Consider the following 26,666-nt stretch of genomic DNA (forward strand, 5'->3'; position numbering starts at 1 on the left):
TCATTTGGTAACTCTGGTAGTTTCCTGGTAGTTTTTTTGCACATCAGCATCAAAGTTGGCTTCGGCAACATTTATTCACAGCAGAAAGCGATAATGACGAGAGCATTTTAACAGCGGAGCTGCCTGTAAAAAAAAATGGATAGGATGTGCATTTAATCCTTGGATAAAAGACAAATAAAACTTAAAATGCAGAAGAAATAGCCGCGTTTTCAAGCAAATAATCAAGACATTGGGAATAAATTATCGATAGATGATGTGATAATAACAAGAAATGACGTAAAACAAATCGAAATAATAATAATGCTGATAATAATTGGGGTAGTGGTCATTTGTCCCACGGCCGTGAACGCACCACTCCGCCTGACAGCGACAGGCGTGTTTGGCCAGGCAAGGGCACAGAGTCTGGAATGACACTTGTGTAAGTTAGGCGGATAATGCTGACTAACTCATCATCTGCGGTTAACGTCGGGCAGAAAAGTGCATAAAACTCGTCTGGGGAACCGCTACAGCCACGAAGACCTCGCTGCATTATCGTCGTTAAAAGGTAACAAGACTGGGACGGTCGGCAAGCCGGTTAGCTAGCTGGTTAGCCTAGCCTAGCCTAGCCTAGTAGTTTCGTGACTGTCACTGTGAGCGGAAGCAATGTCAACGTGTTAAATTGCAGCTGTAGCATCGGATATTTATACATTAAGTGATCATTCGGCTAAAATAGGCTCAAGTGGAAGATATTCATTGATATCGTTGGAAACAGAACACGCGTATGGTTTCAAATGAACACACAAAGTGCTTGTGCGATGTCAAGCAAGCTAATGTCGAAGGGGGCGGAGGCGAACTGCATTATTGCTTTGCAATGATGGCCCAGCAATCGATTTAGAGTGTTTTTTCCACGTCGGCCCGTCTTTGCCACCCAATACTCATCAGCGATTTACCCTCCAATCTCGATGAGGGTTGCCATGTTACTAAGAGAAGCACCGGGTTGTTGTCATTGAACGCAGCACGGTCAGACAGCAGAGCCTCCCTGCTGCTGCTGCTGTTCATCTCCTGATGCTCTTATTTGTTTACAGATAGCAAAGCATGACAGGTCACTCACAAACCACCACACCTGTGCACGCAAGAACCTAAGCTGTTTGAAATTATCTTATTGTGACCCAACAGCTCAAGGTGGAAGCCCACCACCTCCCTGACAGGCACGCAGCGAGTTCAGGCCCGGTTGATTCAATCTGGGCCGTCACCAAGGTCTCTGATTCTAAACGTGTGGTCGAGTGAAAATCATGTGCTCGACGAAGGGAGTCGCTTAAAAGCCCCTGTTGGGGGTGGGACACAAGTCTGCGCTAAACTACCTATTCTGACTTTCCATTGACTTTTGTCTGCTGCTCTAGAATCCTTTTCAGCACCAGAGACTCTGGTTTCTGGATGTTGTGATGCATCATTGGAACGTCGCTGTTCCCTCCTCAGCCCGCCCCGTCATTACTTGTTAATTCTCGTTAATTTCTCTTTACTCCGTCCCTGCATCGTCCAACCGTTTCCCCTTTGACGTCGCGAACCCCGAGGTCATTGCAGCCGCTCCTTTATCACGGCTTACCGTGTCTGCTCTGACTTGATCAGAAGAACCCATTTGAAAAATATCTTATTTCTTTTTTGTATAGATAACATTTCTTCTGCAGAGGAGATTTTGGTGAACTGCAACACACACACGTTCAATCTATTGCACAAAGCCTTGCTTACAGATGATCTAATAGTTCGTCTGGCTTTCCCTCATACGTTTCCACACATCCTTCTAACAGGATAATTGAATGTTTGCAGTGCACGTGTGCGTGAGGTTTTCAGATTAGAAGCTGCTTGAGGGACAACAACCTCAGCTCCTGAGCCAGCAGAACTATAAAATGTCCAGACAAGATGGTCTTTCCTTTTGTCAGTGATATTAAAGTAACTTTACGAGGAGGTGGGCTCTGCGATGTCCACACAGATGTCCTGAGATACCGTCAGATCTTTTGTTTTGGTTGACCAATCCCATAGCTAATGTTTCTAGCATAGCGTGAAGTACATTTTTTTGGAAAATCTGGATGGCTTTAATTAAAGCGCTACAAAAAATTGGTGATGCAATGGTGTACATCTCACACCGGAGTGCACGTGACGCCTCGGTCCGCCAGTAAGATTCTTATTTCACGCTAATCTAGTATACAAACATTGACAAATTTATTTTAAACTTTGTATGCCTGTCATTTACAAATATAGCAGTGGGTTAAAGCCGTGGTAATGCTATTAGCCATTTAATACTGCTAGTATTAGCATCATGTGTTAGCAACCTCTTACTTGGCACAATGAAGCTGGAGCTGAAATGGAGTAAAGCACTCCTGTCCCTCACACACACACACACACACACAGAGTTAGAAAACTATGACGTAACCATGGCTAGCTGAGGTGTCTCAAAGAGTAAACACGCTTCTGTGATGTCCAAGCTGATTTCCATCCACCACATTTACACACACACCTCTCAGGGTAAAGCTGTGATGTCCCACAGGAAGTGTGTGTGTGTGTGTGTCTGCGTGCTGTGAAAGGAAAAGCTGTGACACACCCTGTGTGGCGTGCACTCGTCCAGCCCACAGTGGGCAGTTTAAGGGTCTCATAAACTGAGACATTGCTCTCTCTTGCGTTTGCTCCTCCCCTGGTGTAGAAGCAGGAGGAGGAGGAGGAGAAGAAGAAGCCCCGGCTGCAGCGGAGATCTTTCCATAAATAGACGATTGGAAGCCTGTCGTCACCTTCCCCCGTGCCCCTGGTGATGGTCGGCCTGTGACCGGGGTGGCCCCCCCTCCCCCGTGCTCCTGTGCTGAATGGCTGTGAGCAGAGGGGGCGTTGCCTTCTGGGTGGGTTGCGTCCGCAGCCACAGCAGAAGGCAACCCTTCCGGAAGCGCAGCTGGACTCAGGTACGGCCGCGCGTCTCGGTTCACGTCGGGTGGCGGACGGCGTCAGCTCACCGGGGTTCTCCTCGCTCTTTCAGGCCATGGATTTGCAATGGATTCCCCCCGCGCGCTCCCTGAGCAGCGCGTCGTGGGCCCTGGCGCCGCCCAACAGCCTGCGCTATCAGAGCTTTAAGCAGCCGGTCCTGTCTCACCCGTTCAGCCACGGCGGGCAGAAGGCCGCCTGCTACGGGGAGCACTGGGAAGAGTCGGTCGACGTGTGCGTGATGGTGCGGCAGGGCGAGCCCGGCGGCCTGCACACCCTGGAGGAGATCCGCCTTCTCAGCCGGGATAAACTGTCGGAGCTCCTCGGCGGCGCCGGAGCGGAGCTCTGGTTCCCGCTGACCACCGTGGACGGCAGAAGAGAGGACGACATCTCCGTCCACGGCTCCGACCCCGGCGCGCCGGCGCTCCGAGAGCACGGCTGCTTCCGGAGCCTGTTCGAGGTGGAGAGCTGCCCGGCGCCGTTCACCGAGGGCTCCCGCTTCTACTGCTTCCACAGCCCTGGGACGGACCGGGCGTCTCGGGCCGGGCCGGGCCTCCTGCCTCTCCTGCACCCGGCCTCGCTGTGCAGCCGGCCGGAGAAGGTCCAGGGGGAGGGGGCTCAGTCAGACTGGGAGGGGGAGGAGAAGCTAGCTGCGGCGTTTGAAAAGCTGAGGGTGGAGGTAAGAACCGTCGTTGGATGGAGGCCCGCCTCCGCCCCGGACGTCTCGCCGTTCCAAAGAGCTCCACTGAACGCCACAGGAGGTCTTTCCTACCTGAGGCTATCAGACTTTTTAATTCCTCTTCCCTCAGCCACAGGGAATCTTCAATCTTTGTAGTTACTGCTAACAGCTAAGACAATTTATATTTCATTATATTTCTTATTCTTCCTCCTTTCCACTATTATCTATTACTGTTATGTTTTTACTTGAAACTCTGGCACAATTTCCTTCGGGATTAATAAAGTTATTCTCTCTCATTTCAACACGTGTTCCCTGTTTTTCAGCTCCCGAATTTCTTCTTGAAGAGCCACGACTACACCATCTACTCCAAGGACGTGGAGTTCATCAACGGACTCCTCAACACCAAGACCAGGTCGGTGTGCACCTTCATGTCAGACGTGTCTTGTGGGCCTCACCTCCTGAGACGTTCCTCCTGGGTTGTGTCTGCAGAGGCCGTGTGGTCTACCAGCTCACTCTGTCGCTCTGGCGCCTCCTGTGCATGTGTTACTACGCCGACGTCCACCTGGAGGTCCTCAAGCTGACCAAGCACATGGAGGACGGGACGGTCAAGGCTCGCTGGAGGCTACGCGGCCTCCCCTTCCACACCCTGGTCCTCCGCTTCTACCGCAAAGACAAATCTCACCTGTACAGGTCGGACGAGAGGAATCATTCAGAACTTACGGTCGCAGCATCGAAGCGACCAAAGACGGGGTCTTCACACTGACCTCCTGGGTTCCAGGTGGTTCCTAACAGTGGACGTGTGCTCCGTTTCAGGTCCTACGACGCTTTCTCCACTTTCTCCGTCGCCCAGGACGGCCTCATCCACTGTCACAAGGTTGAAAAGGTGAGCATTCACTGACGCCTGGAAAAATAAGGTACATGTGTAGAGACGATATGGACAGTTAGTTCCAAGTGTGTGTGTGTGTGTGTGTGTGTGTGTGTGTGATTGGCTGATTGGCTGTCAAACCTACTCGATGTGCACCCGCACCAGTCTGCAAAAACAATAGATAATATTTACACCATTTCTCACAAGCAAAGTCTCAACGCCTCTTCTGCTCACTGATGGTGAAGTTATGCTTTTTTTCCCCTGAAATTAAACACGGAAACATCAGAATACTAACAGTTAAAAGGGACTTTTTATTCCCCTTTTCTGCAGCGTCAGACACAATACCAGAAATGAGTCGGACTAGTGTGTGTGTGTGTGTGTGTGTGTGTGAGAGAGTTTCCAGAATGATTGGTGGCCTTTCAGCTGTTTCACACTCCCTTCTGATCAGAAGGTGGTTTCCATTGTGGGTTGAACCTCCGTCTCTATATGGACTCGCGTTGTGACCAGAGTTTCTGGAGGTGGAAGGCGGTGAAGCGCCGGTCCTAGCTGAAGATCTAAAATCCAGGTCCTCCGCTCCTCGGGAGTGTGTGTGTGTGTGTGTGAGGAGCTTCACGGAGGTGTTGGTGTTGTCCCGCTGACCCGCTGTTGGTGTTGCAGGTCATCCCGGCCCGGCCGCCCGTCCTGCCTCGGGCCACCTCCCTCCTGGCCGGGGCTCTGGTGGCTCTGGGCTTCCAGGAGAACCGGCCGGCCCTCAACCTCCTGCCCCTCCTCCTGTCCTCCCTTCGCCAGACCAGAGACTGACCACAGGGGGGCGCCGTGGAGCAAGAACGGTCCAGAAGGTCCACGTCCACCCGCTCATCGTTCGAGATGACCACGTGGAGCAGCAGCCAGAGGGGGGAGCCTCATAAACACTTGTGATTGTTCAAACTGCTCATCATCGTGTTTCAGCTGGTGTCACTGTACGCACACACACGCACACACACACACACACACACACACACACGGAATGAACAACCAGATATGTCCAGAAGAACCTTGCATGCTGAAACCTGCAATTCATAGAAAACATTTCATCAGATGCAAAATCCACATGAAGCAAAAACCACCTTCAAGGAAAAGTTGAGTGTTCTGGAAACTAGAGAAGACATTGAACGGTTAATAGAAGATATCCAGAAGGTGCGTCCAGCGCTGCATTCACATCGATCACGTTATTGTACGTTATCTTTAACGTTTACATCCAGGACCGATTGATCAGCTAACTGCAGAAGCACGTTCATCATTGAGTCAATCTGTGATTTTTTTCACTTCCTGTTTAGATAATGTTGAGTTAAAGATCTGAAAATGACCCCAGACTGACGGGATTGATCACCTGACCGTCAGCAAAGGATCAATCCTAGTTTGTTGCCCAGAAACAACCAGAAATGTAACATTCGATCGGTGAGCGGGTTCAAGGAGACGATGGAAAAGTGCGGAAAGTTTAGTCCTGAATGTAAAGGATCACGATATTAGAGGGAAGAACGGTGTTTCTTTAAATAATGAACAGTTTCTTAAAGTCCCCTTCGGTCTGGCAGCTCGCATGCCGACACACACACACACACACACACACCCCAGTGCTGCTCTTCCTGCAGATCATCTAGCTGCTCGTTCAGTCAGATCACATTTAACGTTCTAATCCCAAAACGTGGTTGTTTACCATCGTCGTGACTGGACGCCTCCTGGAGGCGAGGTACCGCCGTGTGTCTGCAGAGCTGGTCGTCCATGAGAAGGAAGACGGGGCGTCGTGAGGAGACATGAGGACACAAAGGAACGTCCTCAGCTAATCCTTCTCACCCTTTTGACCGCAGTGAAGTCACAGGAGAGTCGCAGACGTCTGGACCGGCGTTCTCAGGCCCCGTCTGCGTCCACGGAGCGTCTGAATGGTGAAAGAGTCGGTTGAATCAGAAAATCCTGTGACCTACCCGTCGCTAGAAGCCCATGTGTTGACGGTAGAGACTTTTTCATGTAATGTTCTTAAAGCACCTTTGGCCCCAAAGCAGGCCTTAAAGATGGACACGGAGAAACTGCAGACGGACCGACCGTCTGACCGTTCACGAGCTCTGGACGATCATCTGCGCGCTCGCCTTTTGGTGTTTTTGTGAGCGCAAAGAGGTGCCTGGATGATGGAGGACTGGGACTCTTAGAGGAGGATTTCATTCACTTGTCAAACACCCGTGTCTCCAGATGAACCCTCCCACACTGCAGCTTCTATTCAACGTCAGGTCTCTAGTTTTTAGCCGACCCTGCATGCAACCGTAGCTGTGGCTCCTGTTTCCACTCGTTCTGCCGCAACAGCTGTGTGAATAAAGGCAAATGAAAACATCCGCCAGTGTCCTGAGTTCCTCCCGTTGCGTAGAAGACAAAGGAGGGATATTAGAATTTTGCGAGATGTTGCAGTCTGGCTCTTAAGAAACTGCCAGAAGTCACTCAGATTTTTGAAAGTTATTTACAGTCTTGGTAAAATGAGTGGGACTGGAGAGATGCAGATATCAGTTAGTTTCTCTGCAGAAATCAACATGGTCTCTGCATCTGGTGGGATTGTCCTGCATCCATCGTCTTCTCCAGTCAGTATACAGACATAGCGGTCTTCAAAAGAAGGACTCTTGTCCTTTAGGCGGTCCTGTCCCGTCCTGTAGTGGCTCTCCTGTGTCAGGTTATCTGTTTGTGCGGAGGTGGTTTGGTCTCTCCGATGTGGACGTCATCACAGTAATCCTCAGTGTTTCGTTCTTGGGGTTTGAGATGTCGCGGTATGAGGTGTTTGCAGTACAACCTTCAGAGCTCGTCTGTAACACCAGCACCATAAGGCATGTTGATGTTCTTTTGTTTGTCGTCTTCATGCGTCCAGTGGTTTCTGCAGCAGCTCGGGGCTTCCCTGATGTGTTTATTCTCGGTCTTGCTGCCTTTATTTAGGCCGTTCCTCTGTTTCGTCCGGACAAAACACTCGGTGATTAGAATTCTGGAAGCATTCTGAGAATGAGAATTTAGGTGGCATCTACGTCGATTTAAGCGACATTGCATCAGTGTGAGTGTTCCTCACGCAGCAGGTCCCTGGAGCAGCCCAGCAGACGGACCGGCTGTATTTAACTCCTCTTTTTCACTGTTTATTTTTTATTGTAGCCAATAAATCCCGCCTGTGTCTGAGGTGCTCTGAAGATGAAGAAAAAGACAACACACACCGATGTGAAACCACCCAAATCCGCAGTGCACGTTTAGAATCGCGTGTTAACGTGGAACGGAAATGCATCGTCACCGTCTCCTTGAATCGACGGAGCTGACATGGAGGCTCCGCAAGTTCTCCGCCAATTGTTGGGACGTCTGACGAACAAACGCGTCAGGGAACCACGAGCTGAAGGCTCCAGATGTTCAGAGAAGGTCCGGCTGGCTGGGAACACAAACACCGCACGGTGTGATCACAGCCCGCCGTTGCTGCGGTCGGCGTTTCCTAACTCGACGAGAACATCAAATATAAGATTGTTAAAGTTGATTGGTGAGCCTGCAGACTGGACTTGACCTCTGACCTCTGACCTCTGACCCCCGGCCAGTCTGACGGTCTCAAGCGGAGCAGGTTTGAGCTGGACTCCTGAAAAAGATCTGACACGACGCGGTCCTTCATTCTTTGCAGCTTCCTCAACATCTGGGTGCGGCGTTCGTCCCGCTGCACGCATCCCATCTCTGATTGGACGATGCATTCCTGCCCTCTCATTGGTTGCTGGTCCAGCGGTGATGGACGGTAAGAAAGAGAGAGAGACCATTTCCTCGGACCGGCTGGTCGATTGAACCCAAACGACCGACATGGAATGAAGAACAAAGCGTTCAAACATTTTCTGACGTTTATATTTGGTTTGTTTGACGTCAAAAGTGGATTTGAAGAAACGATCAACCCAAATCCAACGTCCCCATCGTCCCTAAAACCCGGTACAGATTACTAAACCGTACTTTGTGTCGAAATTAACTACGAGGCCGTTGAAACGCTTCCGGACGAGCTGAAAAATATGATCGATAAAACGCTGAAACTATTAAAAATAAAGACGTCTCGGTTCAGGTCGGCATCACATGACGTTTCTGCGGTTTTTAATGCGCAGCTAGAACTTTTTTCAAGGTGCTACAAAAGAAATCACGAAGCGCTTCTTCCCATTTCACTTCTGTCAAGATAAAACGCCGGCCTCTGGTTTACATGGTTACAGCCGGTTTCACATCACGGCGGGTCTCCGACCACGACGGCGTCGATTTGAAAAATCAACATTTACATCATCAACTAAATGCTTTGGTCCCGGAGCCGGGGTCGATATTTACAGCTTCATGTCTGCTTTACTTCTAGAACGCCTCACGAAGAGCAGGGAGTCCAAGACCTGCTGGACCTTCCAGACGGAGCCGAGAAAAATAACTTCAGTGTGTCTGACAGACAAAAGCGCTCACGACTTTGTCTGGCATCGAAACATGAGCGACAGACATCCACGAAAATGTACATAAAACCAGCGAGGAATAAATTAATTAAAAATGATCTAAGGAGTCAGAAGAAAGAAGAATGGACATCAAATGAGCGTGACGGGAGGACGGTGAATGCTAATCTATGCCGTAGCTTGAGGCCGTCAACATTTCTGGTGTTTTTTTACGTACGTCTCCGTGTCGTCGACGCCAAACCCCCCCCGAAACCTCTCCCCCTTCTCCGCGCAACTACGCCCGGTTTTATTTTGGCAAAGAGGAAACAGGAAGACAACGTTTGGAGATTTCGGGAGCCGCTTCGCTCGTACCGCCTAAGGATTCGGGGAAGCTCTCCAATACGAGTTTCCTCTCGGCGTTTGGAAGTTTTGTGCGCGCCCGGCGGGGAGGGTTCTCACAAAGCAAAAGGGAATGTTCTGGTAGGAGGAAACTCATCTGGCTCGCTTCTCCTGCAGCGCGGCGGTGCGACAGTCTGCGGTGACTGTGTCACTCGGGGGCGGAAGAGAAGGAGTCCGGTGGCGGCGGCGGCGGGCGGTCACGTGACCCGCGCTGCGTCGTGGGGGGGGCGGGGGGGTGGGGGGAAGGGTTGTCGGATTAGGAGTTGTCCATGGAGAAAGCCCGGTGTGTGTTGGGGAAGCGCTGGGCGTTGTAGTCCGGGTCGTCCCTCACGCGCTCCTTGATGTCGCTCTTGACCTGGAGGGACAGGAGACACATTGACACAAGACTGTCCTCACATGAGGACAGAACTACATTTCCCAGAATACAGCAGGAGCTGCTTTTAGCTCACTAGCTTTAGCATCCATACTGCGCAGAAGCTGAGAGAGAGGGAACACTGAGATGGTTTGGATGTGGACAGAGGAAGGGTGGTGAAGATTGGGGTTGCTGGAGGATGTTGCCATGCAGAAGGACAGGAGGAAGAGCAGAGAGGAGTTCTTGTCAAAATGTTCTTCAAGTGAAGCAATTCATGTCATGGATGACGGAAGAAACGACAAGAAGATTTCAACAAGAATTGACCTGGATGGCCGAGAACCTCCACATACACCAGAGAGGTTTATGGATGGAGGGGAAGAGGACAGGAAGTTAGATGGGTGCAGATGATTGGCTGAGGGCTAGATGGAGGCAGGGGATTGGCTGCAGTCTAGATGGAGGCAGGGGATTGGCTGCGTTCTAGATTGAGGCAGGGGATTGGCTGCGGTCTAGATGGAGGCAGGGGATTGGCTGCGGTCTAGATTGAGGCAGGGGATTGGCTGTGGGCTAGATGGAGGCAGATGATTGGCTGTGGGCTAGATGGAGGCAGGTGATTGGCTGAGGAGACCCCTAAAGGGAGCATGCTGAAGGGGAAGTAACAAGAACATTGCCTATGAAGGGTCTCCTTTCCTCCCCATTGCTGTTAATCACACAAGTCTTCTCTTGTTAAAGCTTAAATACACATCTCATATAAAAGCATGTATGATTATCTCCATGTCAAGTAGCAAACATGATGCGTCTGAAGGTCATTGTCCACCTGGGATGCGTACGCCTCCTGCAGCTCCGGCCTCTCCAGCTCCCCCTGCAGGCTGCTGGAGGCCGTGGCGGGCAGCACGCCGGCCGAGCGAGCGGCTCGACTCACGGCGTCGGACAGCGACAGGTGCGGCCCCTCGCACTGGGTCATCTGGGGGGGGAGACATGCAAACCGCGTGAAGAATACGCAATTCCACGGCCGAGGCGGTCACAGGAGCCGGAGCTCACCTTCCTCCTCTTGGCCGGCATCCCGTGCAGGTAGGCGTCGGACAGCGGCGGCTGAGCCTTGATCTTCCTCTGAGACAGCATGTCGTGTCTGATGATGGGAACCCACTCCTGAAACACACTCCTGTTAGCCCTCTTCAGCTTCGCTCTTTCGTTGCGGGCTACAATTTTGATTTTTCATCCTTATTTCATTTTAAAATTTTCCTAAATTTATTTCTCTTATTTGACTTTTACCCAGGGGTCGGCAACCCGCCGCTCTTCCATCTTTACACTGCGGCTCCGAGTGGCTTGGGAAAATAAATGATAAATATTGAATTGAGGTGTATTTTATTTGTGTTCATTCCTTTTTTTAACTTTTAGTTCTAAGTTGGAAGATTATTGTGATCTTCAAATATTAAATGAAATTATATTTATTATTTTTTGCCGCTCAAAATAACGTCACACTGGCGGAAGCCGGTATGTCCGCCAGCCGGTAAAGTCCCGATGTGCAGATGCTGTGCGCAGAAGCAGAAGGAGCAGAAGTCCCATAAACCAGGTAAAATGAATATTTATGAAGATATTTTGCAAATATTTATTTTTAATTGTTTACTGACAGTGATTTTTTCCCGATTTATTTTTAAAATTAAGGTCAAGGCTCCGCGAAACGCTTTGAAAGCCCAAAGCTCAAAATGAGTTCATTACATAAATAAAATGTAATTTTTTCCGTAATACTTTGTGACTTTCAGAGGCAACACACCTCACACTTTTTTATACAAAGTGTAAAGGTAATAAAAAGCAATATATACAGTGGTACCTTTATTTTAGAGGTCAAAAAGTAATTGCGGCTCCCAGTGTTTTCTTTTCTGAGGAAACCGGGTCCAAATGGCTCTTTGGGTGTTAAAGGTTGCCGACCCCTGGTTTAACCGTTTCAAGAATGGTCACATTATAGTATATTTTAAAGTGGTTGGAGAGCTTTGGTGAGCAGCGGGTGCCAAAAAAATAAATAAAGCAGTAAACAGCGCCCACTTGTGTCCATGGTTATTCTGACTCCTTTCTCCTCCCAGGTTTCTACAAGTAGCGAACTGGGTGACCACTTAATACAATTAAATTTAAAAGACGGCAAAGCGTGGCGTTCTGGAAAATGATCATGATGTGTGCGTCTCCCGTGTCAGATTGGCACAGCCTTCATGTCATCATATTTAAAGCGGGTTGTGAACGGGTGAGGCGAGTCCTTACTGGCGGCACCGAGGCGGCCCAGGGCTCCACCTCAGGGCCCAGGTCGGCCCGGGAGGCCGGCGCCGCGGCGGGGTGCCGGGCGTCCCCCGAAGTTTGCGTGGTGTCGCCCAGAGACACGGCCCTCTCCACCCGGTCGGCCGACGACGCCATGGCCTCGTCTGCCGGAGCTGGAGATAAGCCCTCCTCCATCTGCGGACGCGGTAAATGAAGTTTACTCTTTAAAAGCCTTTCTTCAGAGCAGGTAAACGCTGCACAAATGCATCCCGATCGTACACTATCGTGAAGCTCTGAAGCTGCTAGCTAGACGAAACAGCCACGGATCAGAGATGTTGTTCTTTAGGGCTGTGGGTGTTGCCTGTGTTTTCCTCAAAATGCTCACTATTGACAGAAGAAGGAGGAAAAATAAGCTTTACCTCCACGCTTTGACCCTCAGGTGGCTGATCTGCCGTGTAGCCCATCTGCAGGTTCATCTGAGCCTGAAACAGCAGGAGCACTGAGCTCCATCAAGGGTTCCAACCTTCATCTCTCTTGTAATTTAACCTAATGTAGCATGAACGCTTCTGGTCTAACGTCTGAGATTCAGATCCCAAGCCTCCACGTAGAGAGCAAGTGAACACACATCCTTACAGTCCTTCTAGTTTCGGTTTCATTGTGAGTATAATGGAGTAAAATACAATATTGGGCAGTGAGTCAATCATAAGCGAGGGTTTTGTTGGGACCTGCGTGGGGATGATGTAGCGCTGGATTTGCTCCTCGGTGACAGGGTTGTGCTCCAGAATGACCTGCAGCCTCATGGACATCATGCTGGTCAGCCAGTTGACCAGGCTGGGGTTCACCTCCGCCGACATCCTCCTCTGAGAGAACGCGGAAACCACGCGTGGGAAGGGGAAGCGGCGTGTTCGCAAAGATACAGGAGGCGTAACGAGGCAGGCTACTCACGATGCGGTGGTTGATGACGGCGGTGAGGGCCCTCTGCTCGCCCCGCAAGCAGAACAGATTGAGGGCCAGGTACTCGAAGAGGCCCTGCGTGCAGAGCAGCAGCAGCCGGGGCCCAAAGGTGTGATCTGCAGGGACGGCAGAGGATACGGGGTTTTATCTTGTGTCGCTTAATATATGGTTAGCCAGAAAGATAGGCAGAAAAAAACAGAACATGTAAGATATGATTTGATGAAAAATGCAACGGATTTTTGTGAATTAAAATTATCGTCAGGACGAGGGCGAGCAATGTGGCATCATTTATGAGGATGCGAAAAAAAATAAATTTTAAATGCATCGATACCTTGAATTAGGAGTTGAATTGCTTCTGCGGTTAAGCTCAATTTGCTCAATTTCCCCATTAAAATAAATTTTAACATGATTAATCTGTTCCAGACCACTTGTTTTTAAACATGATCAATGTACTTAAGAAATAACAAATAATGTATGAAGATAATAATGCATAATAAAAGAGAACGTAAAGAAAGACATTGGTTTTATTATGTAATGGATGGAGGAGTTTTTCATTAGCTGCTCTATCCTTAGCTTAGCTTACCAGCTACACACTTAATGCTACAATGTGTTGCTAAATGTGACTTTGCTACACTTTATGCTCAAACTCCATTTATAAATGGATTGAAGGTGCTCCTCTTTTTAAAAACCATGAAACCGTCCCTGACCGGCTTTTAACGACTCTTCATTCCATTCTCATCCTGCTTATCTAATTTTAGCCTCTTATTTATATTCATATTTATTGTTATTGTTGCACTGCCGTGACCAACCAATTTCCCCTCTGGGGATCAATAAAGCATTATTATCTTATCTCTTCCGACGCCTCGTCCGTCTACATTCCCGCTGTGCTCTCCGTCACCGTTTCTCACCGCTTCTCGTCATCACGGACGAGTCCACGACACGCACACCTCGCTTGTATTTTTGCATGATTTTCACTGGGCTAGCTAGAGGCGAGCGGCGCATCCCGCTGTCTTAAAACGCCACTTGACGGACACGTGGAAGTCAAAGGCTCATCCCGCTTGTTCCTAATTCAGATCCGGGCTCCAATCAAAAACCTAAGTTGCTGCACTTGTAAGTCGAGGTCCAGCTGTATAGAAATCACAGCTGTACGACAAGTAGCTGCGTTTGCAAACACGTGTAGATGGACGTACCAGTGCAGCGCAGGATGTGCTTGGCGATCTGCATCAACTGCCACCTCAGGAAGGACAGATTGGTGTGAACGATGTCCACTCCGTCTCGCACCGGCACCGTGGCCTGGGAACAGCACACAGCTCCGTCAGACGGACGGCGGCACGCTATCATGGCTTTTGTGTGTGTGTGTGTGTGTGTGTGTCTTACAAAGCTCTCCGCGAAGTACATCTCCAGACCGTCGCACAGCTCGTCGGCTATCGTCTGCAAGCGAAAAATCATCCGCCGGTTATCATTTTGGAAACACGAGAATCCCCGAAGAAGCCTTAAATCAATCTATTGCTGCGCCCCCCGAGCTGGAAACACCCGTGTGACCGGGACAAAAACCGGTTGATACCACTTGTCTCCTCCAGATCTGACTTACGGCGATGTTGTAGTCGGACGGCTCCTGGCCCTGCAGGAAGTGCTGGGTGAAGAAGTCGGTGAGCTGGGGCTGGATACGGCTCAGGGGCTGGGCGTTGCCGTGGAGCAGCAGCACCATGTCCACCATGGAGAAGCTCTGACAGACCAGGGACAGCAGGTCCCCGAAGAACCCTGTCAAGAAGACAACTTTCAGTGTCCGACCGGACGCCGCCGGGGTTTCCTGCCCGGACGTACCCACTGCGTCCCCGGAGCCGGGGGTGAAGAGGTTGCCGGTCTGGGACAGCCTCTGGATGAACTGGGCGATGGTCTCCCCGTTGCCCTGCTGCGCCCCCAGCGAGCTCATCATGGTGGACAGCACGCCCTGCACGATGCCCGTGAACAGCTCCGGGCTCAGAGAGTCCCTGCCGGCCGCGCCGCCGGCCTGAGGAGCGGCCGGGCCGGCGGGCGGAGGGGCTTCGGCCTCCGCGGGGCCGGGAGGAGGAGGAGGAGGAGGAGGCGGAGGAGGAGGAGGAGGAGGGGGCTGGACGGCAACAAAACACATATTAGGGAACATTGTAGAAGGGAACATTGTAGTCTCATAACAGCTACACTACAATGTTCCCTTCTATCATACTATTGTGCACTCCTTACCTCACTTGTTACTAAGACACTTATAGTTTTATCACTGCTTACTAAGACACTTTAGAGTTTCACTGAGACACTTTATAGTTTATTTTTATTTCTAATTCTGCCTTTCTTTTATTATTTATTACTGTTATATTTTCTGTAACTCTGGCACAGCAATTTCCTTCGGGATTAATAAAGTTGTTCTTATTCTTATTCTTATTATACACGTCAAAAGAAAAATAGTACAAATAAGTCCATATTTTTTGGAATGCTTATATCCTTTCGACGTATCCGACTTTGTCTATTTAAGATTTTGGGGTGTATTTGGTGTGTAAACCTTACGGGTGCCTCGAGAAAGGAGTCCCTACAAAATTTAGTTCTGCTTACAAATTTACAGATTTCAAGAACATGACATAATATCCCAATCCTGGGGTCAATAAAGTAGATCTCATCTCTTGTCATTTAAGAGGCCAAAGGTTATGGGAGTTTGGTCCTAATCCTATAAGATGGAGCTCATTTCAGTGCGTGAAGAAGAGCAGCCCGAGTTCTGGAATTAACGACAACAAGGGACCTGCTGCAAATATCTTCTGTTCCTTCAGAATCAAATGTGTGTCACGTTCTCCCTTTTCCTTTTGAAACGGATTTGACTTTGACTGCATGTCGTGCACAGACGGGTTATTCTTCTTCTTATTGTTCTTGTGTGCTGAACTCTGTTCTGCCGTGTAAACAAACCGTTGCGAGGTCGGCCCCGCCCTGGATTACGCCGGGCGACACCCCGGGCAGAGTCACCGTAATGGAGGGGGCGGCTCCGGACCAGGGGCCTCCTGGAGCCGAGCTCCCGCCCAGCAGGGAGCTCAGGAAGTGAGCCAGATTGCCCTCCGGGGCGCCGTCCGCCGGCTGGCCCACCGAGGCGGTGCTGGTGGTGTGAGTGGTGGTCTGTCCGGAGGTGTTGGCCGAGGTCGCCGGGACGGATGCGGCGGCGGCGGCGGCGACGTCGGGCGGGGCGGAGAAGATTTGAGAGCCGGGGTCACCTGGCGGAGAAGGAGCGACCGTCTCAACGCGTACGGTCTCAGAAGACTGACTTCACTGCTTTTTGGAAAAAAAGCAGTAAGGAGAGCCGGGTCTGACCTTGCTGCCCCGGCATCAGGAGCTGTCCAACCAGGCCGCTGATCATCTGGGTCAGAGAGGAGGGGGCCAGGGGGATCCCCTGCCACCAGGGGCCACACGAGAGGCGGGTTAGCGAGCTGACGCCTGGAGTTTCCCCTCAGACCCGCGGAGGAAGCTCACCTGTCCGGACTGCTGGTCTGCTGGGGGAACCGTAGCCCTCAGGTTGATGGTGGCGCCTCTGGTCCCCACGGGCTGAGGGAGGCGGGGGGAGAGGGACGGCCTGGTGATGACCACCCTGGCCTGAGCCGGATGCAGGGGCTCGGGCCCGGCGGCGGCGGCGGCCGGCTGGCCCGCGGAGGCGGCGGCGGCCATGGATGCAGCTTGATGGGAGATCTGGTGCACGATGGCCTGCATGAACTCCGGAGGCAGAGCCGGGAAGTGGACCGGGGCTGCGCCTGCACGCAAGAGAGGAGCTCTTTACTATTTTTATTCAAATTCTGCTTGAGGAAACATCACCGCGCGCCAGTTCAAGGTCATTAGGCTGAGAAATACATCGGTTTCGATGAAATAAAACCAAACCATGCGATCATATCCATGATATTTTAACTGTACAGAGGAGGGGAGAACAGGACGAGTTGACTTTCGGGGAAAAACACGTCGCATGTCTTGGCACCACTAGGGTGTTTCCATGGTAGTTACAAATGTCTTCGCTTTGCAAAACCAGTTATCCCCTGGCAGCGTGGTGCAAGGGGGTGACGTCAAACTAGTCTTGTTTGCTAAAGGATTTCTGTTATCCAAGCGGATAGAAACTTACAAGAACGAGATGTTCTAGTTGTTTCTTCTGCTGTTACCCACAGATAACCTTTGCATGAGTGAAAAACAAAGTGGCGGAGCTGGAGATTTGCACAAAAATTAAAAGGATCATCATACAGAAGTTGTGATGGAACAGTCGGGTTTTCTTATGTTATGTATTAACTAGGTATAATAAAAAAAGGGACAAGTAGTAAGTTTTTTGAGCTTGATAATTCAATTTTGAAATTGTTCATTATTTACAGAGCATGGCTCTCATACAATTTATGAGAGATGATTAAAAAAAACAAAAACACGTTGAACCAGTAGGAAAACAATACGCACAAAGATTCAATGAGATTAGTTGCTACGACAACAAACAGATATAATCTCTGAACACCAGAGAATAGATGGATTATCAGTCTAGCAGAAAAGCCGAGAAAGCCGTTATCAGACGCGCTGCATGCAGAGTAATTGTTCCTCTGCTGAGGTGCAGGACGTTTTTGTCGAGTAGCGCCAAGACAGGGTTGGGAGGTGACCACGGTATCACCATGGCAACACAATTCCATCATAGACCAGCACTTACCAGGTTGTCCTGGAGCCTGAGAGCCGGCGGCTGATTCACCTGTTGGACAAAGCACCCAAAATGGTCATGAGGAAAGAACAACAACAACAACATATTTTCATCGATAGACCAGATTTAACACACTTTGGTGTATCTTTTTTTTTGTGTCGACAAAAACAGTATGTGCTTAAATACTGGATCTGCTTCCAACAAAGGCCATTTTATATATATATGTATATGTATATATATTTTATTTGTATTTCTTACCCCCCCCCCTTTTTTTTATTTTTTATACTGTTAATACAATTTCCTACTGTTCTTTAATATTGTTATGATTTACTTGATACTCTGGCACAACAATTTCCTTCGGGATAAATAAAAGTTGTTCTTATTCTTATTCTTTTGCATTGTCTTGTCCTGCGCTTTCACAGAATCGCCTGTTGTTTACACGGGAATATATAATCGCATGGTGAATAAAGACTAGATTTAAGCAATAAATAAAGCGCGCAAGAGGAAGTGTCTCTTCTATCAAACATGTCAATATGTAGTATTGTATAATATTAGTAATACCATGTTTCCTTTGAGATCAGCCAGGCTATTGTTTACCTTCGCCGCAGAGCATACCTGGCCTTTACTTTTAATTTCCTTTGTCTGATATCTTTATTGGCTCTGATTTTAATATCATGTCTCCTGTTATTGTTATATTACACTGCTTTCCAGACAGGCGGTCGGTTTGAATGTCGTACAGTGCAACACACGCACACACACACACACACGCACCGTCAATGTTCATCTGCATCATGACCACCGGCTCCATGGTTTGATGCGTGATCCGGATGACGCGGGGCCCCGCCTGCGGCTGGTGATGACCGGCCCCGTTGGCCTGAGGAGGCACGGCTTGGCCAGCGGCCGGCTCCTCCGATTGGCCGGCGGCCTGCGGGGGTTGGCGTTGCGCGTCTGCGGCGGCGCTGCCGTTGGACGTCATGGTGACGGTGGTGCCCAAGTTGATCTGAGGACGAGGATGAGGCGGGTTATGTCACGACACATGCGCCGCACGTCCACGGTGAAATGAATCGGCGACACGCAGAATTATCAAGCATCCTAAAGAAAGTGCGTCCAGGACGGTGTGGCTCAGAGGTGCGACCGTAGCACCTGAGGCTCAACGCTAGCCGTCCTGTGTACCTGAAGATGCAGATGTTTGCAGAGGGAAGCGATGCTTTTCAGCTCATGGTTTACATGGTTTCATCTCCCGGGCACAAGAGCAAATGCGCTGTTAAAGGGTTGTAACAGGACTCTTTAGCGGACACGTCCTTCAAGACGGATGTTCATAAGGATAAAACTTTATCTTTCCATCTGACCTTCAGCTGAACTCTGTGGGAGTCAGTGTTTTTGTTTTGTTTTCTTTTTTTTTTTAATTTACCAAACAGCAGGAGCCAACGGGCGACGAAATGTTATTTTGAAGCTAAGCTGCGCATCATAATGACTGACTGGCCGGTTTGAAGACTGGCGACGACTTTAGGAGCAGTTTGTGTTCTTAAAAATGTAGCGAAACGGAGCAGAAATGGGAATAAAAGCGAAGGTAGGCGTCGTGGGTGAACAGCTGATCTGCAACACGACACACATGCAGGGCTTTTCACATCAGCAGCAGCCCGAACCGTTCTCAGATCCCACTTTCAACCTCCGATCGTCTCACAAATCTTGTGTTTTTTTTTCCCCTCAACATTTCATTTCTCAACTATTGTCAAAGACTCCCCTTTGGATGTGTGTTTTCCCTGCCATTTTTAGTACGATTGCTTTTAAGATCAGTTGAATGATTTTATCTTTCAAATATCCATGAAAACCTGTCCGTCTGGTTTCGCAGCCAATCATAGAGCTGAGACGTCTCTGGTTCGGGCTGCCAATGACCTCAGGTGTAATCTTGAGGAACATGAGACGATTGGACATCAATGCAGCTTTTGACGGAGTTGACCGCGGAGCACCGTAAATAGACTCCAAAGCCCAATCTGTACATCTGGTCCTGATTCCTCTGCTTTAAATCCCATTTTAGCAAACAAGAGACCGCTTTGTAACTTTCATGTTGCATTCCTCTTCAAGCCATAAATTAAAACGCTGTCGTCTCCGAGGGCTCAACTTCAGCTCCACTTGTTTTTGAAATCATGGCAGAGATATTCACAGATATGCTGATGATATGCAGCTTTACGTCACTGCGTCTCCTGACAACACAGGGGGAACCTCTGATTTCACAGCCTGGGGGTGGTTTCCGGCTCAGAATGAAGTACCACGGAAAAAGACACATAACTCAAGAATGGTTGTGATCGTCTTAACTCATTTGCTAAAGTGTGTCCATAGTTACCGCTCCTCTTTCCTGGTCCAGAGCTCACGTTAAACTGATTATAAAGCTCTAAAATTGTCTTGGTCGTTTTTATTTATCAAGACTTGCTTTAGAGCAGAGGTGTCAAACCTACGACCTCATTTGATGTGAAGGGGGCCGGCTCGGTAAAATCATCGCATAATTACCCAAGAGTAACATTTTTATTTTGATAAAGTAGTTCATGAATTTTATGTACTTTTTCAAATTGCAGATTTGTTCCATGGGCCGGACTGGACCCCCTGGTGGGCTGATACCGGCCCGCGTGCCGTACGTTTGACACCCCCTGCTTTAGAGGCATCCAGAATCTAATGTCTTCAAACAGAGGCCCTTTATGAATTCCTAAAGTTAAAACTAAACGGGTCCAGGGCTGCGGAACGGCACGCAGCTAAAAGTTAACTAAAGACGGCGGCCCTCCGCCCAGTGTGACAGAAGGCGTCTGTGGGCGGCCGCTTCGGGTTCTGCTTCCGTTTTGTTTTCCTTGCTTTTATTGCGTCGAGTGCGTCAAGCGGTGTTTTTTAAAATCGTATGACAAGCGCTATACAAAATAAGTCTGCTTGATTGACGGACGTGCGCTTCTATTGTATAAAGTGTTTGAAGTGTGTGGGTAGCTTAGCTTGTGTTTCCTGTGTAATCAGTCATGAGATTGCTATGGGTCACCGCGTCGACGATGACCGTCAATACCCTTTGGCTATGAGCTGTAAGAGACCTCCAGTCAAGGGAATTGATGTGTGTGTGTGTGTGTGATGCATCCTATGGAGGAAAGAGCTTTGGAGCTTCAATTACCACGAATGTCTCTCCACCATCATTTGTCATTCCAGTCACTTAAGCAAACCACTGGGCACCAGTGACGCAAAATATCCAACTGCCATCGATCCAGCGCGCTGAGGAGATAACTGTGGAAGGCTTTAGGTACCGCGGTCCATCAGAGGAACTCGTACGAAGCAAACACAAACGGGAACTAATATAAACAAAGTGAGTGTGTGAGTGTGTCCTGGTCCATCAGAGGAACTCGTATGACGCAAACACAAACGGGAACTAATATAAACAAAGTGAGTGTGTCCTGGTCCAGACCTCCTGGTGTGGAGATGCTGTGGAGTCTGACTGATGTTGAATAAGTGTGTTATTCCCCCGTTCGCTCCGTCCCTTGTTATGAATGGCGACGTGGAGCAAAACATGTACAATTATTTGAAACGATTCCAAATGCTTTTCAGTTAAACTTGGTTCGGGAAATTTTAAATATGCTCACTGACGTCAAGGATATATTTTGATGCGGTTACAACACGCTCATAAAACTATGCTTGGACCTGAACTCCAGCTGGGTTATTCCTGTAGGTTTCCAGTGTATTTTAAGCAACAGCCCAACTGGTTTTACCGCTATTATGGTAACAGAAAAAGAACTTGTTCTCTGCGTTAGCGACACACAGTCAGTGCATTCATGGAACGGAGCTAAGACACGCCCATGACTTATCTGGGAGGAAAAAGCCCCCACGGAAAAAAACAAAACAAAAACAAAAAAACAAAACAATGAAATGAATGTATGCATGAATATGGTTCTGAAAAGGCTATTTGTTGAGTGGTCACTTCAGATTTCCGACGACTGGTCCTTCGGTGCTTTGGTGACTGAATTGCACTGTTGGTAAGTCGCTTCGGATAAAAGCGTCTGCCAAACGACAGTAATATAATGAGGAAAAAAAAAAAATGGTGTTTTGGAATGACCTTCCCATCCAGATAACACTTCATTTAAATGAATTCCACAGCCCTCGTACCACCCACAAATGACTGTCGCGCTCGAACAAGGCCCCGGGCGTGGTTTAACAGTCCTCCGACGCTGACATTAACGCATTTAGACTTACCGGAAGGGGCATGTGAGGCAAGCCGGCCTGCAGCATCATGGGGTGGGGATACTGACTCATGGGGCGGACCACGTAAAGGTGACGTGGCGGAGGAGTCGTCAGGTTACAGCGCAGGTCACCCAGGATGACCAAGGTGTTGCCGAGGAGACGCAGAGTTTCCCCCACCAGGTTGAGGGTGCGCTGATCCTCCTCCCGCTCCTGGGTCTGTGAAAGTTCAGACGAGGAAACTAACAGCCTCTGAATGATTAACCTTTTTTTCCCCCTAGAACTAAGTTTTTCACTCAATTATGCAGGGAATGCTACGATCTGAAAATGTTTTTTTGGGATATTTTTGTTTGACGTTTTGACGAGATGCTACTTCGGTTGCCACGCTTTCATTTTGCGACATTTTAGCAGGCTTGAGCGCCGCGTTCACAAAGCTAACGTGAGCTGAAGACAATGAATCCGCCGGATAGACGGCAGGTGTGACAAAAGATTTATACATCCGGCTAAAAACACACTAAGCTAGTGCTTAACTCTGTCTTTGGATTGGTCGACTCTCTCCGGGACCGACTCCGCTCATCACAGATTGTATTCCAGAGTAGCGATCACGCTAAGGATGTGGCCTCTTTGCGTGAATGTTCTGATTTTTCTGCATCAGGTTTCTTCAGCCGCTGCTGAATTTAGCGGTTATGAAAGGAATAGTTCACTCAAACGACGACGCTACTTCTCAAACCAGCTCAAAGCCACAATTCGCGGCGTCTTCGGACGTGCACCGAGCACAGAGCGACGTAGCTACAGCTAGGAACGGATCCATCTTTGATGAATGGCATCGTCATGACATCGATCAGCTGTTGTATTTTTAACCGACTGTCACACAGAGATGATTTTAGAGACCAGGATTAAACCAGAGGAGTGAGAAGGACGCCATAATGAGTTTTTCCTTTTTCAGCGCTTACGTTGTTGTTGTAGTCTGCAGACGTGGCTGCCCCGAGGATGGAGTGGGTCCTCTCAATGAAGGGACGTAGCCTCTCCTCCACCCTCCTGACCTCGGAGAGAACCTCCACAAACTCTGCTGGACTCGGGTGGCTGCGGCCAAAACACAGATGACGGGAGGCGTGAGCGTCAAAGCGTCGGCTGCGGCTCTAGAATTGTGCTCGCTTCGGTTTTTAATGAAAATCCATGACTTGGGAAAGATGTGAGTGACAAATGAATCCCCGCTACTTCTCATCGTCATCATCTTCAAGCCACTGTTTAATAGCTGAAGACCAATATTAGTCATAGTTTGGTGGTGAGTGTATGAGGAAGAATAGGCTCATCGGTGGAGGGACAGTGACGCCAGTGAAACAGCCTGTCCACCTCATAGATCTGGATGGCGCCAGATTGGTGGGAGCGTGACTGCGGAGCTGAGTCACGAACAGCGGCTAACAGTACATAAAGGTTTGTTTTGGAAGTTTTGGAATTGAGAATGACATTCAATTGTGATTTGGTGAGATGCAGGGGGTTGGAATTTTGTCTGCGGATTCATTATTTGAAGTAAAGCATTTAAACGTCGTGCGTGTTTGTAATTTCCTTCATGCCTTTGCAGAGGCCCGACTCACTTGGGCCCGGCGCTGTGCGGCTCCTCGGTCTGCGTGGTGGTGGAAGACGATGCAGCAGGTAGAGAGCTGGTGTCCATTGGCTGGGAGGCTCCTCTGGACGAGGAGGACGATGGTGTCGGGGATGATGATGAAGATGAGGAGGACTGAGGTTCCGCCTGGGAGGAGCTACTGTCGACGGACACACCCTGCGACAACAACAACAACGTGTCACTGTGAAAACACAAAACATCCGAGGAGCCAGAAGACTGGTCGGGAATAAAGAAAGTTTCCTTTCACCTTCCGCTGGGAATTTGCCTCACACACACAGCTTTCAAGTTTCCTACGTGTGTGTGTGTGTGTGTGTGTGTGTGTGGGTGCACAAAAGTGTTGAAGCTTTGGGTAACTGGCCTGATTGCGCTTTTACCAAACATGTTGGTAAGAGCTTTAAAAAATGTGAACTCACAAAGATCAAACTATCTGTATTTCTAGTGAGGTTTCAAGTTGCGGCCAACTGTCTTCCTCCTGGGCAACCCCAGATTTGCTTCCTTCGTGGAAGATCTCGGCACGGAAAATGTACCTCCAGCCGGTGGATGAGGGAGCGAGCGTTTCGAAGCAGGGTCTCTGCCAGCTGCAGCCTCATCCTGGGCTCGCTCTGCACCGAGTGGTCCAGGTTGATCTGCACGTCTAGCGAGCCGTTGCTCTGCGCAGACAAGACACATTTCAGCTCGGCGAGGAAGAGCGAGACGCGGGGCTGCGAAACGGCGACGAGGGGGAGGCTTTACCCCGGAGCTGGTGCTGACCCTGGGGTTCCTCCCGGCCTCCACTCCGCCCATTATCTGCTGCACGGACATCTGCAAAACAAACGTCACCGGCCTGACACCCTGACATTGTGCCTGCTGCGTTGTGATTTCAACTGCACCACCTGTATCTGCTGAGGTTCCATGATGTTCACGGGCAGGTTGAACGTCCCCAGCATCACGTAGCTGTTGCCGTTGCGATCGTGCGGCGCGCCCTGGGGGGCGGCGGAGGTGTGCGTGGAGCCGCCGGTCTCCGACCCGCCTTCGCCGGACACTCCGGCCCCCCCCGAGCCGGACATGCACGTCTGAGGCGGGGCACGCTCCACCAGGTGGATGACCTTCCCGTCCACGTCTGAGACACAAAGAAAACCTTGATTTCTCACTTTCTCCAGCAAAATAAAAGCTCGTGGCTCTTCAGCTGCTACGAGAAATACTTCATAGTAGACTGATTACACACAACGCGAACTAAATTGTACAATAGTTTTAGAATGTAGAACTTCATCTTTGTTGAACTTTACCAACCGTACAATGGGCAGTAACAACATATGCGACAATATAAGAACATTATGAAAATACACCATCGGTGGAAATCGGCACATTTCGATTGGACAGGTTAGCGCACCTTGTAGGGAAAGAGAAAGGCTGCTAAAGGGTCAAACATTTCACCAGCTTGAAATACAAAATCATTTTGAGAATTTAAGCTGAGGACATGTTGATGCCGTGAATATCTGTTTCAAAAAGGGACTGATTCCCCTGGTAACCTCAGGTCACCTTTCAGAGTCAAATTCATTTTAAAATGAAGACTCCTTGTACGAGCGTTGAGGTCGACTGAATGAATGAGATTTTTGAACACGGGTGAGGCAGAATATCAGTGTTCGTCCTTGTATCTTCTTCTTCTTCATCTTCTTCTTTCGGCTTTTCCCTTCAGGTGTCGCCACAGCGAGTCCACTTTCTCCATCTAACCCTATTCTCTGGATCCTCCTCTCTCACACCAACTACCTTCATATCTTCTCTCACTACGTCCATAAACCTTCTCTTTGGTCTTCCTCCAGACCTCTTGCCTGGCAGCTCCAATTCCAGCATCCGTCTACCAATATATTCTCTATCCCTCCTCTGTCCATGACCCAACCATCTCCGTCTGGCTTCTCTGACCATCTCTCCAAAACATCTAACGTGTGCCGTTCCTCTGATAGACTCATTCCTGATCCTCTCCATCCTGGTCACTCCCAAAGAGAACCTCAACATCTTCATCTCTGCAACCTCTAGTTCTGCCTGCTGTCTTTTGGTCATTGGAACAGTTTCTAGTCCAAACATCATCGCTGGTCTCACCACTGTCTTGTACACCTTTCCTTTTATTCTGGACAATAGTCTTCTATCTCTTGGTACCCCTGACACTTTTCTCCACCCATTCCAACCTGCTTGGACCCGTCTCTTCACCTCTTTTCCACACTCTCCTACTCTCTGGACTACTGACCCTAAGTACCTGAAATCCTCCAGCTTCTTGATCTCCCCTCCCTGTAGCCTCGCCGTTCCACCCTTGTATATCATCTTAAAAAAAAACAAAACCATCACAGCGTGACAAGTACTGTGAAACGTAGTAACAGAATGCATCGACACCTGCAGAATCAATGCGGTAACAGATTTGAAAACTGTTGCTAAACTCCTGGAAGTCGTTTTTTTATGCAACCTGCGTACCCACGCAGCAAGGACTCGGGCTGTGGCTTCTGAGTATGTGATGTGTGTGTGTGTGTGTGTGTGTCTACTTACTGTACTCCGTTAAAGTCCTGTCATCCTGCAGCACGCGGCCCTGGTAGATGAGCCTCTGCTTGTCCACAGGGATCTCCACTGAGGAGGCGATGTGCTCCTTGAACTGCTTCACTGTCAGCTGGAGGAAGAAGACAATGCATGACACCTGTCAAGCAACAGCACTGTGTGTGTGTGTGTGTGTGTGTGTGTGTGTGTGTGACTAGGACCAGGGTCAGAGCATACACTCACCTCTCCTCTCACTTTGTAGGTTCTGCTCTGAGAATCCAGAGTCTTCACTGTCACCTCAATCATGCTTCCTGCTTCAGCCATGTTTAGCCCTGTGTGTTTGAAAACAGACACATTAGCTTAACGTTAGCAACCCTAGCTGGGGAGCTTAGCAGCTAATGCTCACTCCAGCTATGACACATAAATTTGAGACATAAACAACTTCGTTCGAAAAGTAAGATTTGTATTATTTTGTACATTTATGAAAGGAATTAATAGTGATTTGTCATAGTCGGGCAGCACCTTTTAGCTTCTGCTGTGGTTATTCGCCTGTGAGCCGGCTAGCTACCGTTAGCTTATCCTAGTCAACGGGAAGCTAACGATGCTAGCTAGTGAATCTCCTGCGGGGGAGACCGTTGCCCGCGTCCGTCTCGAATCCAATTCGACCTCTTGCTCTTTATTTTGATGGCCGTGCCGCGAAGTCAACAGCCCGGTCGTGCAGATACGATTTCGGGCGCCGAGCTTTAGCGTATTCAAGTCGGCTAACTAACTTAATTTTCCCTAAATAAAACAGGGCGACATCACAGGACCCCGGTGACGCAGGCGA

General features: G+C 49.4%; 2 protein-coding genes across 2 annotated transcripts; one reads left to right on the forward strand and one right to left on the reverse strand.

The window, feature by feature from the left end:
- The first annotated feature begins 368 nt into the window (after positions 1-368).
- c30h6orf136 (chromosome 30 C6orf136 homolog) lies at positions 369-6,845 on the forward strand. Its single transcript, XM_086178317.1, has 7 exons — positions 369-544; positions 2,675-2,924; positions 2,999-3,622; positions 3,946-4,034; positions 4,112-4,312; positions 4,436-4,505; positions 5,145-6,845. The coding sequence occupies exons 2-7, from the start codon at positions 2,832-2,834 to the stop codon at positions 5,286-5,288; spliced, it is 1,221 nt and encodes a 406-aa protein (XP_086034443.1). The 5' UTR covers positions 369-544; positions 2,675-2,831; the 3' UTR covers positions 5,289-6,845.
- A 2,616-nt stretch (positions 6,846-9,461) lies between these two features.
- Positions 9,462-26,622, reverse strand: bag6l (BCL2 associated athanogene 6, like). The gene is made up of 25 exons (XM_086178314.1): positions 26,363-26,622; positions 26,084-26,172; positions 25,856-25,973; positions 24,214-24,440; positions 24,074-24,142; positions 23,869-23,991; positions 23,313-23,497; positions 22,671-22,800; positions 21,733-21,936; positions 18,289-18,517; positions 17,530-17,568; positions 16,335-16,609; positions 16,176-16,254; positions 15,780-16,078; positions 14,676-14,961; positions 14,443-14,612; positions 14,229-14,282; positions 14,042-14,144; positions 12,843-12,967; positions 12,623-12,757; positions 12,317-12,379; positions 11,904-12,092; positions 10,692-10,799; positions 10,468-10,614; positions 9,462-9,656 (listed from the first exon to the last, which is right to left on the reverse strand). Exons 2-25 carry the CDS (start codon positions 26,162-26,164, stop codon positions 9,558-9,560), a joined length of 3,537 nt encoding a protein of 1,178 aa, XP_086034440.1. The 5' UTR covers positions 26,165-26,172; positions 26,363-26,622; the 3' UTR covers positions 9,462-9,557.
- Between the last annotated feature and the right edge of the window lie 44 nt (positions 26,623-26,666).

Source organism: Fistularia commersonii, chromosome 30, assembly GCF_037954325.1.
Source record: "Fistularia commersonii isolate RoL2024-O1a breed Wild chromosome 30, RoL_Fcom_v1.0, whole genome shotgun sequence".
Lineage (NCBI taxonomy): Eukaryota > Metazoa > Chordata > Actinopteri > Syngnathiformes > Fistulariidae > Fistularia > Fistularia commersonii.